At 45.8% G+C, this 20,160-nt stretch overlaps 1 protein-coding gene across 1 annotated transcript in view; it reads right to left on the bottom strand.

The window, feature by feature from the left end:
* Tnfaip8l3 (TNF alpha induced protein 8 like 3) overlaps window positions 1-15,387 on the bottom strand; it is a 40,606-nt gene extending 25,219 nt beyond the window's left edge. The window contains exon 1 of the mRNA XM_041638605.1: window positions 15,128-15,387. Coding sequence (XP_041494539.1) covers window positions 15,128-15,179 — 52 coding nt within the window. The 5' untranslated portion in view covers window positions 15,180-15,387. The remainder of the gene's footprint in view (window positions 1-15,127) is intronic.
* Between the last annotated feature and the right edge of the window lie 4,773 nt (window positions 15,388-20,160).

The following is a 20,160-nucleotide window of genomic DNA, read 5'->3' on the forward strand; positions in this document are numbered from 1 at the left end:
GAGTAAGTTCCAGAACAGCCAGAGCTGTTACACAGAGAAACCCTTTCTTTAAAAAACAAGAACAACAACAATAACAACAACAAAAGAAGACCAATGATAACCTGTATCAATGATACTGTATCAGTGATACTGAGGTCTACTTCCTCCTCCTGGGGTCAGGGTTTCCTGCATTGTGCTCCTTATCCAGTGAAGGGTTGTAGCTATCACATTACTTTCTTGGTTTTCTTTTAATTTCAAAATAATGCAGGTATATCATTTCAAAATCAAACTGATGAACAAAACTTGTAACGAAATGAGACATCTGACCCATCTCTGATGCTGGCCTCTTTGAGACAAACCCCTTCAGGCTATTTCACATGTTTCCATGACTAATGGCCTCCACTATTTAAATTATATGGTTATACTCCTAGTTCTTGGTTTTATTGCATTTAACTTCAGACTACAGAAGGCGGAAATGTCATTGTCTTCCCTACTTGTTTTTCCGTCTACCTCCTAATTTGGTTCTCTGTCAACATTTGGTTAGATCACACTTTGGCAGTTATATTATTATGATTTAGATAACATTCATAGCTTAGCCAGGATGTTCTCTGACTTCTATGACTGCATTTCCTCTCTTACGCATCTTGTTTTTCCCAGGAGTTAACACAGCTTGTCCATCATCTGGTTTATTTCCTATCTATCTAGAGCTAAGACACCCCCGAAATTCTAAGAGATACATGGTTCTCAGTATGAAACACATCAACTACTTGTCTGCTGCTGAGATCCAAGCAGATTTTCCTCTATACCTGACATCTCCCTCCCCCTTCCCCACTTCTCCTTGGCCCTGTCTGAGTTCTCAGCTTAGTGGCTTCTCTCCTTTAATTTACTTCCCTGTCCAGCAGGATGCCCTATTTGTTACTCTTCATCTCCGTGACAAAGCACTGGACAGAAACAACACCAGGAAGGAAGGGTTTTTTCGGCCCAGAGGATTACTCCATGGTCGTGTGGCCCCAGGACCTTGGGAAGAACATCATGGCAGCAGGAGCATGAAGAGAGTAAAGAAACAGGCTGTTCATCTAAGGTCAGAGAGGAAGCAAAGAGAAAGGAACAGGCAGAACGAGATCAGCCCAAGGACACGCCCTTAATGATTTATTTCATCTGCCTGGGCCCTACCTCCTAACACTTCCAGAGCCTCCAGAAACCGTGCTACCACCTGGGAACCAAACACCCAACACCTGAGCCTGCGGTACTCTTTTTCAAACCACTATAGGCACTTTGTCCAGAATAGATGGCAACAAACACCTTAAAAAGTCAGAGAATAAAGGGTCCAGAGGGAAAGTATAAAATTTTACTTAAGTTTTTAAATAAACATTTAAACTGTAGCCATTTAAATGTAAAGACACAAAAAAGGTGGAAATTATGTTGCACCCGAGGACCCAGTTAGCTGATCCCTAAGCTTTGGTAGAGCCCCATGAAAGGGGTCTTGGAAAGTTCCTTTGTTTCTGAGATCTAACATGTCTCACAATGACTTTATTCCACCTTCACACTTGATGGATGGTTTAACTGGACCCAGAAAGCTATCAAAATTCATTTACCTCAAGTATGCAACGAACTTACTACCATTGCCACCTCTCTCAAGGTCATGGTTTTTAAAACTATTACAGTGTGCGGTCCTGTTTTTACTCTCTGGTGGTTAAGACCATGGCTTCAGAACCAGTTTCTAGAACTGATCACTGGACTCAGTTTCTACTCCTTTTCTTTTATTTCTCCTGGAAGCCTTGTGGGGATGTGCTGAAATCCAGGGTCAAGAAATTGGGAGGGCCAGAGATGCTGAAGGAGCAAAGGACACAGAACATCTATAGTAATCCAATGATTTGGAAGTCTGGGGCTGGAGGATCACAAATTGAAAGCCAGACAGCCTGGAAAACAGAATGAGACATTTTTTTAAAGAAGAAAAGCCTGGGAACGGGGACACTGACCAGATTGTTCATCTGGTAACAGCATTTGCTGTCAAGCCTGGTGGCCTGAGTTCAATTCCTGGGTCTCATGTGGTGGAAGGAGAGAACCAGCTTCTGCAAAGTTGTCCTCTGACCTCCACATATGCGCCATGGCATATAAATGCACTCCGTATATACAGGCACTCCGTATATTCAGGCACTCCGCATATACAGGCACTCCACGTATACACGCACTCCATATATACAGGCACTCCGTATATACAGGCACTCCACGTATACAGGCACTCCATATATACAGGCACTCCGTATATACAGGCACTCCACGTATACAGGCACTCCGTATATACAGGCACTCCGTATATACAGGCACTCCGTATATACAGGCACTCCGTATATACAGGCACTCTGTATATACCAGCACTCCATATATACACGCACTCCGTATATACAGGCACTCCGCATATACAGGCACTCCACGTATACAGGCACTCCGTATATACAGGCACTCCACGTATACAGGCACTCCGTATATACAGGCACTCCACGTATACAGGCACTCCGTATATACAGGCACTCCACGTACACAGGCACTCCGTATATACAGGCACTTGTTACCACTTTCCCCTGACTTTCTAACTATACGATCAGGTGTTCTTAGTCCTTGTCCAGCCCTGATTTCGCTCACACCTCAGCCACTCCCACTAGATTATGGTAATTAAACAGATACGAATATATGAGAGACAGAAGGTTTATACACACTATACAAGTCTTCTAATAGCTATAGCCCCAGTCCCTTAAGAATCAAGTAATTCTCCTGCCTCAGCCTCCCAAGTGCTGGTACTCATCACTATAATGAACTTTAGATATTGTTTTTAAATGTGTGTGTATGTGTGTATATGTGTATGCATCTGTACGATTGTATGCTACATGTATGCAGGTGTCCCCAGAGGCCCTAAGAGGCTGTAAGACCCTCGGGAGCTAGAGTTACAGCAGCTATAAGCCACACAATCTGGGCACTGAACTCGGGGCTTCTAAAAGAACAGCAAGTGTTCTTAATATGCAGCCTCTCTCTAGCCCCCAAAAGTTTTTAAAATATTTATTCTTTGAAAATTTCATATATTTATACAACGTATCTCGATCATATCCACAACTCAATTCATCTCTCCAACTTTCCCAGGACATGCCCCCATCACATCTCCCTCCCAACTTCATGCCTTTTTATACCTTGGTTTTAACCACTCTGAATCAGTAAGTTATACCCATATAATCACAGGCATGAGGTTATCCACTGGGGCAGAGGAAGCTCCCCGTGGCCACGTTCCTAAAGGACTCTTCCACTCCCAACAGTCATCAACTGCCAGTCAGTATCTTTTCTGCTAAGGGTGGGGCAACAAGGCCCTCCTCAATCCGTATGGGAAGTTGGAACTGGCTTGATCTAACCCAGGTCTTGTACAGGTACCCACAGCTGCTGTGAATTCATGTGTGCAGGAGCCGGGCCATGACAGGATTTCACAGCACCTCCCCTCCATCTTCTAGCTCTTACTTTCTCTGTGTCCTCTCTCACTCGGGGTTCCCTGCATCTTGGGGAGGATTGATATAGATGGCTCACTGCCTCAGTTCAGGTTTCTATTGCTGTGAAGAGACACCACGACCATAACAACCCTTATAAAAGGAAACACTTAACTGGGGGTGGCTTACACTTTCAAAAGTTAAGTCCATTTTCGTCACGGCAAGAAGCATGGCAGCAGGCAGGCAGACGTGGTGCTCGAGAGGGAGCCGCGCGTTCTACAGCTTGATCCTCAGGCAACAGGAAGCAACTGTGACTCTGGGTGTAGCTTGAGCATAGGAGACCTCAAAGCTTGTCCCCACAACGACACATTCCTCCAACAAAGTCACACCCACTCCAACAAGACCATACCTCCTAATAGTGCCACCACACCCAGCCATAGCTGGGCACTGACAGTTGCTTATTTTCAGCTCTTTAGGCAGAAATTCACACCCAGAGATAACTTTATAGAGAGTTTTTTTTTTCTTCTCTGTTTTCCCCACTTTTTAAAAAACCTTGGCTGTCTACATATTAGGCAGTTTTCTACCAGTAAGCTCCATCCTAGAGAGTTCTCTAAGCTCTAAGCCTAGAGAGTTTTTAACAGCAAAATACAACACTGAGAACAGTTGGAAACAGATCTCTTTGCTCACTTGTGAACTTTGGCCCATCCTGCTATGGGGGAGAAGAAGGCCTGGGGTGGGGGTGTTTGGGAACAGCTGTGAGTGGATATGGTCTCAGGAGGAGCTGTGTATTATTCTTAGCACAACATCTGCTTCTCTAGGAATTTACCTCTGTCTCGACTGGTTTTTTTTTTTTTTCCTGTATACTCTCTGCTCTCTTGTTTTAAAAGCCAAGTTGGTTATATTCAGTTATGAAGAATAAGATAACCTCTCCTGGTTGTTGTTATTGTTGTGGTTCTTGTTGCTGTGTGTGTGCCAGCACTAGTGTTATAAGCAGTTTCCTCCAAGACTGAAACATCCCGCCCTGCAGGGAAGCTCCTTAAAGCAGAAATTATGCAGTTCAAAACAGCTTCAGGAAATCCCTGAAAGTGGGCAGGCCCACTGGGCCCCTCCCTCCCAGGAGTGAAATGACTGCTGAAAGCCATCTCAGGCCATGAAGGGCGAAGCTCTGAGACCAGCCAAACTGCCCTGGAGAAGCTCAGACCAACTGAGGCACCTGGAGAGAACACTCTCCAACCCATTGAGTTGCCTGCAGGCTGCACCGTGTGCTGCAGGTTCCCAGCTCTGTGAGCTGTCACCCATCCTAAGGGGGGCCTTGGTAATGCAGCTGTCTAGCTGTCTTGAGTCATTTCCACCCCCGTAATAACCCCTCTCCCATATTCCTGTAAATAACACCAATAAAACTCATAGGTTCACCAAGCCAGGCTTTGGTGGGCTCAGTCCTGATGGTGGGCTCCCTCTCTGGAGTGAGTAGGCACGTGTGTTGTGTCTCCTCAGGAAAAGTCTTCTCAAACAACAACTGTGGATTCTTCCCAGGGCCTCCCCAAGCCAATGTTCTCAGTCATGGGCCACACTCTGGTCCCTAGATAGTGCCTTAGTAAGCAGGGGACAAAGGGCTTGCTTTGATTTCCACTTGAAAACTAAATGAGCTTCTTTATGTGGAGGAGAGGAGTTCTTTACGGAATCTTATGATAATTTTAGATTTGAAGTGCATAAAATAAGCCATTATTTCACAACATAAACCAATAAAGTATAGACAAGAAATCCTGGCAAATAAGGAATGCCAATCCTCAACAGGGATTGAGAGAAATTGAAAACTGCTTTAACAATGCTGGTAAATGTGTGTATTGCGTTTTCCTGCCAGCTTCCTGCTAGGCTGCCTTCCTGGTAGGGTAGAGCAAGATGAGGTGGAGGTAGGGGAGGTAATGAATGCGGGGTCTACAATATGACCTCTTATTTTCAAGCTTCAAGGTGCACAATAAACCCCTCAATCAGATTTCCATCCAACTGCTTCAGAAACAGATACTATAGATCCACTCACTGCCACACAGCTCCTCAATGATGAATTTGTTTTAGAATGATGGGAAAATGGTGGAGGTGGCCCGCCTATAAGCTAATGTAATCTTGTGATACTGAATTTTAAATGTTCTTTTTCTCCCCTAATTTTAAATGAAATAAAATACAAAACCAAAACATGTAAACTGAATATTGAAGTTGTTTATTTTTGAGGTTTTTCTTCCTTTGGGGTCATCAGTTTAAAATAGTAAAAGTAGGCCCCACATTTGAGATGTAACTCAAATGTAGCCCACATTTGGGCTAATGTAACTCTCCTGATAGATACTGTTTGCTTTTCCAATGTCTTGATTTTGCTCTGAGGTAAGGTTATACATTCTTCAAGTCCACTCTGAGGCTGCCATCAGAGCTGAGGAAAGATGAGAGAAAAGACCCAAGATATGGGCATTACAAGGACTCTGTGGTCTAGGAGGAAAGGCCTCTGGCAGATGTGAGTCTTGCTCAGGACCAGCCTGAGTAGACAACTTAGGGCTCTTCAGAGCTGTGCTGTAAGAATGAGAGGTATTTCCCAAAGGAAGGATTTTTGTCAGAAGAGCAAAGCTGCCACTCTATCATGGGGGACACAGGAAGGAAAAGGGTATTGCAAGAAATACAATGGTAACAGTTAAAGAAGGGGATAGGGGTATCAGGATTATAGACCAATTAGTCAAAGTAAAAAGAAAAAGAAAAAAGAGTTAAGGCAATTGAGGTTTATACCATGCACCTCTCTGGGCTTCCTAAAAGTTAACCTTGTATAAAGTTAGCTCTCCTTGTTTATTCAATGGGATTCAATCAGTGAATTATGAAGTTAAGTCCTAAAGACAGAGAGGCTTAACATAAGGAAACTCATTTCCCATTTTCCTTCCAACAAATTTAATCCTTTATTAAAAAATCAATCTCAAGAAAGATAGGACGTAACTGGAGAACTAGGGGCTAATACAATTCTTCTTGAAGCTAACATCTGAAAATAATTAACTGGTTTTTTTTTATTTCATAGGCTCTTACAGTTAAAATATTTTGAATATTTTATAGAAATACTAAACTTCTAAGACACTGGCTTTTTAAAGACTGTGGAACTTTTAGATATACTCTACTTTGTTATTGTTTTGGCACAATTGTTTATACAAATTCAACAAATGAAATGTCAAATCATGGGAAGTTTAGGAAACGCCACCATACAATGACACTTATGAACTCTGGATGTAAAAACTAGGGACTACCAGTCTAAGTGAGAACTTAGCTAACTTAAGAGCTAAAAGGCAGAAAGGGCTGTGGGTGCTACTTTATTCATGGTACAATGGACTCCACATAGAATACAAGAGCCTGCGCTGAGAGCAAGGCTGAAGTCTGAATTGTAAAATTGTGAGGAAAAGATGAAGTCTTATAGAGAAAACTTAACAACACTTTTTCTTTGGCTATATATACAAAAGTATCCATGACATGTCCTTCTGAGTTCTTAACAGGCAAAGTAGGCTCTCAACATCCACTTAAGCATGGAAAGTTATCCTGTGTTTTATGTTATGATAGTAACATGAGCTTTTGGAGACAAACAGGAAAGGAAAGGTTACGGTTTAAAATGATGTGTCTGTGTATTAAAGTTGACAAGGAGTGCATCGTACTGGCTAAGTTTGTCAAGTAGACACAAACCTGAACTTACCTTGGGAAGAGGAAATCTCAATCTAAGAACTGCCTCCATCACACTGGCCTGTGGGTATGTCTGCGGGGCATTTGGTTAACTGCTAACTGAATTAGAAGAGCCCAGCCCAGTTTGGGTAATAGCATCCTTAGGCAGGTGAGCCTGAGCTGTATAAGAAAGGTAGCTGAGGAAGCGAGGAAGAAGCCAGTAGCCCGCGTTTCTTCAGTGTCTGATTCAGGGAGTGCCTCCAGGCTCCTGCTTTCAGTTCCTGGCTTGGCTCCCCTCAGCGGTGAACTGTAATCTGTAAGGCATGTAGATTCTTTCTTCCTCCTGGATGCTGTTGGTCGGTCTTTTATCACAGCAACAGAAGACAGACTAGGAGACAGGTGACTATCTCAGACCCTGGAATAACTACAGTTCTTTGTTTACAAAACACAATTACATATGGTTTTAGGGAGGAACATTGAAGTCAGAGGACCTAGCCTTCCCAGCCCAGTTCTCAGCCTGCCTGGCCATGCAGCCAAATGAGGTTTGGTGTGTTGTTGTTGTTGTTGTTGTTATGTTTACCTCTGTGTGTAAACACTAAAGATCAGGGACTCTTGTTCTCATATAAAACACACTTTCGAAATAAATCTGTCTCTCATCTTTCTGGGATTGCCTTGGGATAACTATTTTCTCGGGAAAAGCATCCTTCTTCTTCAGGTCCTGCCTAATATTCCTCTTTGCTCTATTCTCACACGACCTACCATGAGCTTTCATTCCTACAAGCCCTGAAAAGAATGTTCCTGAAAAGTAGTAACTAAACTAGTGTGTAGGAACCCAAACCTAGGTTAAAAGCTCCTTCTCTTGGTAATTAACACAGCTTTAGACATTCGTTACAGCGACAGAAAGCAGACACAAAACCAGCCTCCATCAGTCCACTCTGTAGCCTATGGGGGTTGATCCTTGCCCATGTGTGATTACTAATGCAGAGTTTGTCTAATTCACAGCAGGGCCATGGAGAAGCAATGCCCTAATTAACAGAAGGGGCCCAGTTGTTAGGGTTCTGGGTACGGAGGAAACTGAGCAGGATATGCAAAGCAGCCTAGTGACACCCATCCATCTAATGGGAGTCTAACACAGTTTTGGACTTAAGGTGGCTTTACTTCCACTCACAAGCTGCACAGTCCTGAGACAGTTACTTACACTCTGTGCCTCTATTTCCTTGCCTAGAAAACTAGGCTATTCCTAGTATTTACCCCAGAAGGATGGTGAGTTCGAGGTGAGATGCCACAGGAACAAGTAACCATATAAGGACTTACGGGCTGGACTTTGGGAGACAAAAGCCATCCTCCTGTCTCCCTCTTGTTTGGCCACCTAAGTTCCTTGCTTCTCCTACCACAGAATTCCCAATGTCAGTCTTTGCTCGCTACCTTTCTTAATTTTATCCAACAGAAACCAAGGAAACAGGATTCAAGGGGAGCAGCAAAGAAGAGCTGCAGAAAGGCCCTTCATTCCTTCTCCTATCCGAGTCCCTGTTTTACAGCCTCCCAGTTGAACCGCAGGCCCCAAACTGGAGACACAGAACACACACGTGTGCTCACGTGCTCACCAATAACTTACTTCCTGTCTCACACGAAAAGCGGATGCCTCCGCCACACAAGAAATAAGCTGGAGGTCTCCCCCAAAGCTGTGTGCCATTACTAAAGTTCTTACTTTTCAGGCTAGAGCAGTTCACAGAAAGCATGATTTACTTTTGAAACAGAATCTCGCAGCCAGTGGCTGTCTCTGCGGTTTCTCTAGTTTAAGCAAGATTGGACACCACGAAAGTGTCTCCTTTTCTTCCCAGAGAACTGAATTACAAAATCCTGGTTTCTATTAGGGTGTGTCCAGCACTCTCTGTGCTGCCAAGCCTTCCATTTTTATAGTCTGTACACGGGCAGATTTTCCATGAACAGGCTCAAATGTATTCCCAAGCAATGATGTCTAAGAAACTCAGTAAGCATTTAACTAAAAAGAACATTTCTTATTGCAAAACAAAAGTAGCATATTCTTATGCCTCAACATACATGGGAGCTGAAGGGTATTCACTCATCTTATAGGGCTCGTAAATGAAGTTTATCCTTTAAATGCTCTCCTTTTTCTTTCCTTCCCTGCCTCCCTTTCTTCCTTTTTCTCTTTGTGGCTTTGGGAATCCAACCCAAACACTTATTCATGCTAGGCAAGCACTCTACCACCGAGATACACCCTCGGCCCTCCTTTTCCCTCTCTACAGACTTACATAGAACACACCCCAAACACCCACCTACACAGACATTTTATAGAAATTAGAGGCCGAGTAACTAAAAATTAAACAAAATTATTTATAGAGTATCTTTCTAGAGATTTGAATGTGGATTAAAGTGGAAGCTGGGGGCAGCTGTGGAGGACGAACCCATTAGAGAAAGTGTTAACGGGGAGAGGGACAAGAATTTCATTTGGCTGGCAAACAAAAAAGCAGGTACCATAGTTTCTTAAAGAGAAAAATAATGCAGGAAATGGTTTTATATGTACATATTCATATACACTATTTCAGAAACTTCCTGTGAGAACAAATTGTGTTGCCCCCATGTTCCAAATCCTACACGGCATCCTGCTAGGATCGCCTAGTTTCCCAGATCCAGTCTGGAGTGAGTGCTTCCCTCCACCTAACAGGACTGCAAACAGCTTCCTGTCTCCCTCCCCCTCACCTCTTCTTCTACAGATTTGGATCCCCAAAGAAGTTCAAAACCAAAACCAAACCAAAGCCGACCCTAGTCCTGCCAACTTGTACCCCCGTCTGCTTCATGGAGAACCAACCCACTACCCGTGTGTGCATACATGCCTCTATCTGCCCAGTCATCCAGCAGCCTGCCACTGGGTTTAGGGCATGTAGGAGGTCTGGGGGTGGGCTGCCACAGATGAAAAAAAGTCAGTTCTACCCATTAGGGAACTAATAAATATAATAGTCCAGTATAGGAACAATCATAAAATATTGAATATTGTGACCAGGGCTAAGGGAGGATATAAAGGGGACAGCCAGGGATGCAATCCCAGGCAAGAGAGATCTAGAACCTTCACTCATTATAGCCATCAGTATCTCTAACCGGCTTCCCCCATGCAGTGCCTAACCCTGGAAGACAAAACAGACTCTGTTGTCTCTCTTCACAGTTCCTCATCATGTCTAACAGAGTCCAAGACAGTACAGAAATCGCCAAGCACTGTAACAAAGCACAAAACAACACAACCAAGGTGTTCTAGGTAGTAGGGAAAGCTCTGCCACTGGCCTGGCCTTCAGTGGGAAGCTCCCAGGAAGTTCCTCCAGATGCTCAGATGTCTATTAAAACTTCATCCATAGAATCTGAGAATCTGCAGAAACACAAGACAAGTTCCTGACTGTCAAACAGCTAACAGCTACAGCTCATTGTGTGGGCAGGACAGAAACCAGTTCAAGCTTCACAAACAGGAACAAGAAAAAGAAACTTGACTAATAGCGAAATAGTACAGTATGCTCAGGCCGTCTCTGCTGTGAGATGGCCAGCTCACTCATCATTCATCTGTCACCAGAGGGTAATTAATAACCTCTGTCATTAACCCGACACTGGGAACCAGACCCCTAAACTTGCAAACAAACACACCTGCAGAGTTTTCTTTAGTGCCAAAGAAGAAAAGACCCTTCAAACAAAACCTCACTGTCAAGTGCGGTAAGGAGCATGGTTCTGGAGAACAGTGGTAGTGTCCAGAGTCCATCCCCAGCGTTTCTCTGCCTCCAGGGCACTTCCGCTCAACGCTTCGCTCTCAACCCAGCTCAGCACACGCCACTGTCTCTCTTCACTTTCCTGCCACTGCCTTGGTGCAGCCTGTAAGTAACTTGTGCTGCTGTCCCTGAAGTGCCGTTGGCAGCCTTCCTTATCCTACATTCAATCCACCAGCCTCTCCAGAGTTGGGCTCCCACTCTGAAAGCGAAATCTCAGGAATCCCTGCATTTCTTCATCTCTGCAAGAAGTGATGTCTGGAGGTGGTTTCTGTTGGCCATATCTCTTGCCCAACAATCACGGGACACCCCTTCCCAAGTTTTCCAGATGGTCTGCCCTACACTGCCTGTTTTATTTCTTGAGAACTCCCAGAATTCCAGCTGTCTCCCGCTCCTGGAATGTCTGTCTCCTCTTTACAATTTTACCACATCTACATATTGCTTATTACAAGGACCAACTGAGGAGCTTATAAAACAGTAAAGGCAGTTAGAGCCTGCCACTTTCTATCTCTCGCAGAGACCCCATCACATGGAAATGCTTTTCTGCAGCGCCTCCTCAGGTACAATCATCTTGACTTTCCTGAACCAGGGAGTTGGTGGTTCAAGAAGCTCTCTTGCTTTTGGCTGAGCAGACAAGACTCTCTTGATTTTCCAAACCAGAAGGGAAAAAATTGATATTGCTAATGCTACTCCCCCGTTGCTTCTTAGAAATGATTCTCATTCCCTTTAGAATTAATATATCAAGCTCTAGGATTTCCAAGAGATGGATGATGGATTTGCTGACAGTTGAGTCTCTGGACCGAATCCAGTGTTCCCTAAACTCTGCTGCTTTCCTAATCACAGAATGAACCACAAAATGACAGAAAAGCAGTGGAGATGCGGATGGCAGAATGGCATAGAAACATCATCCTGTGCCTCCTGGGGTGGGAGAAGATTTCTACAAACAGCACACTCAAACCTCTTCTCCCCAACCCTTTCGAACCCAGGGTGTCTGTTACTCAATGAGAGTCTACCCCACACCAAATGGGAGGAGCTTTCGAAGAGTCTCCTAAAGCAGCAAAAAGCAAGTCACCTATGGAAGCTGTCTTGCTCCTTGCCAACAGGTGACCACCATGGGGAAGTTCAAGAGGGGCATGAATATCTCCTGGGCCTCCTGCCACCTGGACAGTAGTAAGAGGTTTATGGAGTGGGAGCAGCACTGGGAGGAGATGGCCATGCCTCTTCCATTTGATGTAGCACAGCACAGGGGAGCTCCCATCTCTGCATTAGCAAGTGGACTGGCTGAGGTGGCCTCTGTCTTTTTTAACACCCTCTAGAGTCGAGGAGAGGATGGTGGAAGCAGGAGGTCGCAAAGTCCCCATCTTGTTGAGCTGGAAGGGGAGTAGAAAAGTAAACAAAATCCCCCCTGCACTCACATGTAACCTGAGAAGACAACTCGAAATCCCGCCAGCAAATCAGTGGGATCATGACAATTCTATTGAATATGCTTGTGTGTGTGTGTGTGTGTGTGTGTGTGTGTGTGTTTGCCTTGCAGTTTTTACTCTCTCTATATGATATATATCTGGCAATTTTTACTCTATAAAGCACTAAGATCAATTATTTTGTGGGGTTCTTAGAGATAACCTAAACAGGTTAAATGACAGTTGCCTTTTACTGAAATGGCCAAGAACACTTTCTAGGTGTTATTTACTTGATTCTGGAAGTACTAAGGTCAGAAAGAGAAGTAACTTCTGATGTGGGAGTGATTTCTTATTAATAAAGAAACTGCCTAGACCCATTTGATAGGCCAACCCTTAGGTAGGCGGAGTAAACAGAATGGAATGCTGGGAGAAAGAAGCTGAGTCAGGGAGTCACCATGATTCTCCTACCGGACACAGACGCAGGTTAAGATCTTCCCTGGTAAGACACTTCCCCTGAGAGAGACACTAAGGTCTTTCTCATTCTAGAGACTTTTCCTTAACCTTACAAAGGGCATCTTATGTGCAGTGGAGGCAATAGTCCTTACAACTCAACTCCCGACAAAGTAAGCATGTGTGCCACACAGGAGCCATTTTTCCCCGTTACAGACTCTCCCTGGAGGAGGTACAGATCCACAGGAGAATACCAGCTTCTCCCTAGGGCAAAGGTCAGCCTCTGTGGGTGGGTGTCTGTCATTTGAATTATACCTGATTCTGCAGCAAAGTGTCTGCAACAGGATGCAAGCAAAGCAAGACGGAGAAGCGACACTAATTCTGGAGCCTTGTCCCAGAGGAGAACACTTTCAGACTGGAAATAATGAGACTAAATGCCATTTAGCATAATGGCTCATGACATTAAAATAAATGTTCAAGTCGTGAGTTTCGAGCACACAAGGCAAGAAGTGACTGCAGGAAACAGTAAGGTGCAAACAAATGGTGTCAGCTCGTGAGAGCGGGCTGCCCCTGCTCTTCCAGGCGCATCTGACCTGAGCCGTAGCTAACGTGTGCTGCTAGCTGTGCAGCTGGGCAGTGGCCTTCTTGCACAAGCTGTCAGTCACCTGGACAGACAGGAGCCTTCCGAGCTGCAGCAGGTTGGGGGTGGGCACACCAGGGTGTACATGTGCTCTTTCTCTCTCTTTTCCTCTGACTACCAAACGCCCTGGAGTCTCTCCAGCTTCCTCCTCCTTGTTAAGGAGTTCCCTTGCCTTCTTCCCTGTCTCCCTCAGTCCCCTAGCTTCCACCCACAGGATAAGCTGGTAGACCGACTGAGGCAAAGCTACCGACATTGCTCAAGTGTTAGCGACAGCATGTCTGGTGTCCGTCTACCCCGAGCTCTGGAAATATACTTAGATACTCACAGATGCCTATGAAATACACCTATTGGATTATTCCATGATTAGAGAAGATCCAAAAGCCACCTGGGAAGCAAAATCTTGGCACCTTAAAGTCACAGAAACACACACGCATGCCAAAGGATAGCGTTTATGAACAACATCCACACGTACCACACCGAGTAGGACTCCCTTGCACAGCCGCTGGAAGCCTTACTCATACACAGGCACCTCCCTTTCTGCCTGCTTAGCCCAGGAATCCTACCCACTCTAAGTTGGGGACCACAGCCACCCTCTGAGGAGTAAGCACAGCTCAGAAAGATAAGTCCCAGGGCCCATGACTAGGAGTCTGGGAAAGCCCTTTATTAAACCTCGACCTATGAAAATGGAGATTAAAAAATTAAAAATAAACATGAACAAAAGCCCCCTAGCTAGATGTTGTCCTACTCTGGCTCCTGAACATGCATTTCCTACACCTATGCCTGATCTAACAGGCCTTCCACCAATTGATCTCCACTGCTGGCCCTCGAGCGTGCCTTGAAAAGCATTAAGGCTTGACGGTGTAGAAGTCTGTGCTAGGAGGTTTCCCGCAGGCAGTCACGGTCTGTAGGGCAAAGGAAATTTTCGGGGCTGTACTAGGTGCACAGAACTATGATTGCAGATAGAAAGTGAGGGGTCCTGGAGTCTGGACCCCGGGCAGGTAGAGGCAGAGTCGCTCGTGGAGGTGGGCTGAGTCTGGTGGAAAATAGACCCATGGTTGTGGGCAGCTTCCTCCTGTTGCTCGGTACTGGGAGAGGCGGAGGAGGACATTCATTTCTCTCCTAATAAGCAGCCACCTATCCTATTGCTTCCATAACTATTGATTATGAAAAGCTTGCGGCTCCTCTTAAAGGGGAAGACCAGCTCTGCGTGTCGCCGCGACTGCTTTAAGACCCCTCATCCAGGGCCCTCCTCCGCTAGCCACGCCACAGGGTTGGGCTAGGACTTCTGTGCCGGCTTGCCCAGCAGTCTCAAGAACCGCAGACACAAGCGGAGCCAAGAGCTCTGCCCACGGGTCTTTTCTTCCCACCGACTCTGAGGCATGGTCTCACAGCCCCAGGATGGAGGAACCGGCAACAAACGGAAAGTTACTTTCAAAGGGTTGCGCCGGTTTCCGCAGAAAACTACAAGGCGTAGATTTCTCGAGCCCCCCCGCCATAGTGAGCCTCAAGGCCGCAGCTGGAGACCCCGCCACAGTGTGATCCATGGGTAAATGTCCCTCTTGTCCCTCCGACGCACCTAAGTGCCGTGGGGTAGGAGGACGCCCCAAAACCAATTCCCAGTTTGGGTCTGAAAGATCTTGGCTGCCGGGGGACCTGCCTCCTGCCCCGCAGCTCCAAGAAATACTCTCGGTTTCCTGCACTGGCCTCCCCTCCTCTCCAACCCCAGCCCTCCCGGCAGGGTTGCCCCCTCTCTACCTGCAGCAGTCCCAGGCTCTCCCTCGCTCTGCTCTCCAGAATCTGAATCCATACTGTGGGCTTCCGCCCGCGCATCCACCACCGCCCGCCTGCGGGGCGCTGGAGCCGGCGTCCCGGTTCGGGTGGCGGTGGCACACTCGGTATGGGCTGCAAAGAGTCTGGAGCCGGGACGGAGCAGAGTGGGCAGTGTGTGGTCAGACACTAGGGCCAGGGGGCGGCTCCGCAGAGGCCCAGCCTGCTCCTGTGGCCCGCCCGCCGCCCGCCGGTGCCTGCACGCGAGAGTAATGGGGGGGGGGGGGTGCGGGAGGGGGACGGGAGGGGGTAGGATGTGAGAGAGGGGGAGGAGGAGTGTCCAGTGCCCCAGGGCTCCTGGCTGGGATTAAGTAGCCCGGGTTCCTCTACACGCAGAGCCATGGAATGGGAGCCAGGCGAGGTGGTGCGGGTTCTGGAAGTCAGAAGTCCCCCTTCTTTGGGTGTGGCAAAGTTTGCAAAATTCTTCAGTGAAAAAGCGCCTCTGACCATTAAAAAAAAAGGAGTTATTATTAAGGTTTAGGGTTGTGAGGCTGCACGCGTTTTAGTTCAACTTCACCCCTTAGACGTCTACTTGAGTGAAATCTCTGTGTGTCTGTTTCCTCGCGTGGAAAAGTGGGTGAACGGTCTTGCAGGAATATTGTGGGATAGATATATGATACCGGTTCACTTGTAAGAGAACAAGAAGCGGGCCTTCCGCCTAGTGAGGGAGGAAAGGACTAGTCAGGTAGAGATAACTCCTGCAGTTCTTGCTCTTCTCCGCGTGGGCGTGGGCTGTCGAGCTGGTTCTGAGAGCTGGGTGACGGCCCAGCCTGAGTTGGCCTGGAAGACTGGACCCACCCTGGCAATCATGCTCTGTGCCAATTTTTTCCTCCAGCTCAAGAGGCACAAATTGATTTTTAAAACCTTTTCTTTTCTGGGTAAGAACGCTTGGTGTTCAAGCACAGAGAACTGAATTTAAAAACCTCCCCCCCGGACCTGGTCCCCACAGGTGCCTGTGGCCCCATGGAGGACAGCCACAGGATTTCTGGGACTTGCTGGCTACCAGCCTAGCACCAGGTTCAATTGGAGATCCTGTCTGAAGGGAATAAGATGATGGCGAATGAGTGACACCTGGTGTCCTCCTCTGACCTGGGAGGTGAGGAGGAACCTTTTCTTGCTGATGGGATTAAATGCAGAGAACTAAACTTTCTCAACATCCCCTTTTACTTCCATTTTTTTAAAAAAAAAATATTTTATTATCTGATCAAGAGACCAAGCCATGGAGGAGACACTGAGCAAAACTCTACTGTTAATTTCTGCGTATACATGTGCTTTCATTGTATTCCTCTATTATGGGCTTAAAATTCACATAACCCCGAGCCTGCTTTTCTTGAGTATAAACTGACCGCGGCGGTCACAAACTATTGACCTGGGAGAAAAGAAATCAGGAAGAGAATGTTGGCTTAGAGGTGCCAGATTCCCAGTGTGTCCTCTGAACACTCATTTTGTCTGAACTATGTATGACCCAGGGATGAAATTGTGTTTTGGAGATGAGAAACACAGTTGCGATTTGGCTGTTGTATAGAAGCAACCCATGGCCACCCCCACTTTACGATGCAGAATCTGGGTCTCCAGTCCAGGGAGCACAAGTGGGAAGGACACAAATCGAGGCTGTCTGGAGTGGACAACTGTCTGTTGTGGCCCGCTGTTACAGGCGAGTTTTGGCTTCTCATCTAGCTGGTAGCTACCTCATTTCATGAGAGGCGGACCTCACAGAACATTATTAAAGCTCTACTTTATGTTCTAGGGGAAAGTTTTCTGGAAGACCAAACTCCTTGGCTTCAATGATAAAAGTTGGATGGAATGAAATGCTCAAAAAAGCCCCTATATAAGAAGTGTGCTCTTGGGCAAGCGGCCCAGCCTCTCTGTCTCCTCCTGTATTAGCATTTCCTCACAGTGCCCTGTGAAGGAGGAAAAGTGGTGGGCATGGAAGTAACTCCCCAATGCTGGTACATTGTTAATGTTTGACAAGGGAAAGAGCATATATTCCTTAGTCTAATCGGTCTCATTTAGAAAAAAAAATAAAACCAAAATCCTATTTTTTTTTAATGAAAATCAAAAAGGAATGCAAAATTGGGTCCAAGTCAATGCTCAGAAAAGAAATGGCTGGGTCATTTTAAAAGGTTGCTGTGCTAGATCTGATAGCTCATTCTCATAATCCCAGCACTGGGAAGCCGAGACAGACCTACTGGCCACAAGTTCAAAACCAGCCTGGGCGGCAGAATGAGTTACAGGTCAGACTGTCCTGCAGGGTGAGACCCTGCCTTGAAAAAAATAATGAGTCAAGAATTCTTAAAAGTTTGCTCTCGCCACTTCTCGGAGGAAAATTGTAACTATGACTTCTCACAACTGAGTACGCTGGGCCAAAGGCATTTGGTATGAAGAACATGTGGCTTAGTGACACATGTCACTACGACTGCTTGTGGAGTGTGTCTAAGATTCTTAGTTCAGTCCCTAGCATGCGCACGCACGCGCGCACACACACGCACGCACACGCACACACAGTCTCTACATGCCAAGGCGAAATGCAACAACAGGAATATGAGTTGTTCTCTGGGCCTTATCCTTGGATTCCTTGCACTTGGTAGGTCTGTTTGTGTTTTTATTTGTTTGTATATGTTTCATGGACAGATGCTCTATGAGAGTTATGTGGATACAATCGTGTCTATCAGCAAAAATTAAACAGGGACTTCTTGTGCTGAGACCAACAGGAAAGTCCTGGGAACACATATTCCCAACACTTACCTGCCCGTCAGTCACCAGACCTCCTCTGAATGCCAGCTTATTTGAGCTCAGAGATAAGTGCTTTTGAGTGCAGAGGAGGAAGAACTGGTCAAAGTGCCCTGGAAAGTGCAGGAGCTAAGTCTTTCCACAGTAATCCCTGCTCAGTTAGTCTTTCCCAGCCTATTCTTTCTGCAGAATGAGACAGATGGAGAATGAAATATTGTATGTACGATTAAACAATGGAAGCAAGAGATCCAAACTAAATAATGTCTCCATTCTGGTTTCCTTTGATATGCATTATGTCGTCATGGGACGAGACAAAGGGAACTGATTGCTGGCATTCGAGTGTAAAGAGAAATGTTACATTATCTATGCCCCCAGATGGAAAAGCAAGTGCCAGAGAAGCCCTTAAAGCAACATCTCATGACCGAAGACAGTGAAATAAAAAATGTGACTTTCTCTTTACAAACCCATCCTGGCATTTTTTTCCTTAAAAAAAAAATTTAAAAAATAAAAATACAAAACAAAAAGGCTCTTGAGGAGCTGAAAGGGGAAATAGATTTCATTGATGCCTTTGTGTATTTTTAGAAGAATGGCCTCACTCTGCAGACCTGAATCTAGAGTCAGAGAATTACAATCCGCCTTCTTCGGTTTTTCCACGACATCTTTGGAGCCTGGCAACTCTGAAGCCAAGAGAACATCTAACTCTCTTTGGCCATTTCTTAGCAGCGAATAGGATTTTTCACTTTTTAGAGAAACTGTCTATCTGCTGGGAAAAGTATCTTTATCTGTAAGGTGTCAAGAAATAGAAAGTAAAGTAGACCCATTTCTGCTAAGGCAATAATACTCTTTTAATCTGAGCCAGGGTAATGACTCATCTGCCTGTCTCCTATTGTGGGATGGAAAGGGAGTGTCTGCAAACCTCCTGACAGCAGAGGGGAGGGAGGCTTCAAGGAAGGTGGCTTCTAATGCTCCAGCTTCAGATTCAAGTGTGTTTTTCTCTGGGCTGAGGTGGCCTTGACCCAGGAGATGAGGAGTTCTCTAAACCTCCTTATTGACAAGTTATCTCAAGGTAGACATAAAGTAGCTTCTGCCAGAACCATCATGGCTCCATAGGAGCTGATGATTACGGGTAGTTTTGTATTGTTCTAAGAGAACAAGGAGCTGGAAGACAGCCTTGAAAGAAGGAAGGAGTTTTCCACATTTCTCTCTTTCTAGCAAAAATAGGGTTTTATGATTCCCACCACTTCTTTCGAATGCAGGGCACTATGACCACGGAAAACAGGAAAATATAAATAAGTTAAAAGAAGGAAAATAAAAAAATCCTCAATAATCCCACAAGTTATAATCCCTGCTAATGTTCTGTGATTGTTGATCAACTTGATACACACACAAAAAAAGGTAGCTCAAGTTGAGTATTTGCCTCCATAAGACTGGCGTGCGGGTCTATCTGTGGAGAATTTTCTTTAAACTAACTGATGTAGGAAGAACAAGCCTACTGTGGACTGTACCACCTGTAGGCAGTTGGGCAAGGGCTGTATAAGACTCATAGCTGGACTCGAGCCTGGGAGGAATCCAGCAAGCAGAGTTCCTCCATCGCTACTGCTTCAAGTCCCTGGGTTGCTAGGTTCCTGCCATGACGATATGATGAAGCAAGCCCTTTCTTCCCGGGTTGTTTTTTTGTCACGGTGCTTCTTACAGTAACAGAAAGCAAACTAGAATGTGTATCTTCTGGAATTTTCCCCTTGTTGGCTGTATGGTATTCTGCTTTTGTAGGCTTTGTTTGTTTGGTTTTTAGCTGGCAGAAGCCTGGGGTGGGGTCAGGAAATGAGTATCAAGTACTTTCTTCCCAACTGTCTATCCCTGAATCTTGGCTTTCTGATGGCAGCTGTGTCTCCTCTGTGACCACCATGAAACTCAGGTGGCCCCGGTAGCTAGAATGCCATCGCAGCATCTCCAGTCTTGTGTCCTTCCAATGCAGAGTGGCAATGGTTGCCTGCTGCGACAAATGTTCAGATCGCCTCGCTAGCCCTCCGCTCTTCCATGGCCTGTGCAACCAATTCCCCAAATTGCTCTGCCTCCTTTGAAAGCAGGAAAAATGCTTTCCTAATTTGAATTTATTAGGACCTCATCAGAAGAATATTGGTTCCTGGATAGTCATGGGCAGAGATATTGGGGGAGCCTGGAGCTCCAATTCTTTTGGACTCACACTGGAAACACTACTGCAGATGTGGAAA

This window comes from Microtus oregoni, unplaced genomic scaffold, assembly GCF_018167655.1.
Source record: "Microtus oregoni isolate MIOR12 unplaced genomic scaffold, Mior012 000055F_ref0000237, whole genome shotgun sequence".
NCBI classification, from domain to species: domain Eukaryota; kingdom Metazoa; phylum Chordata; class Mammalia; order Rodentia; family Cricetidae; genus Microtus; species Microtus oregoni.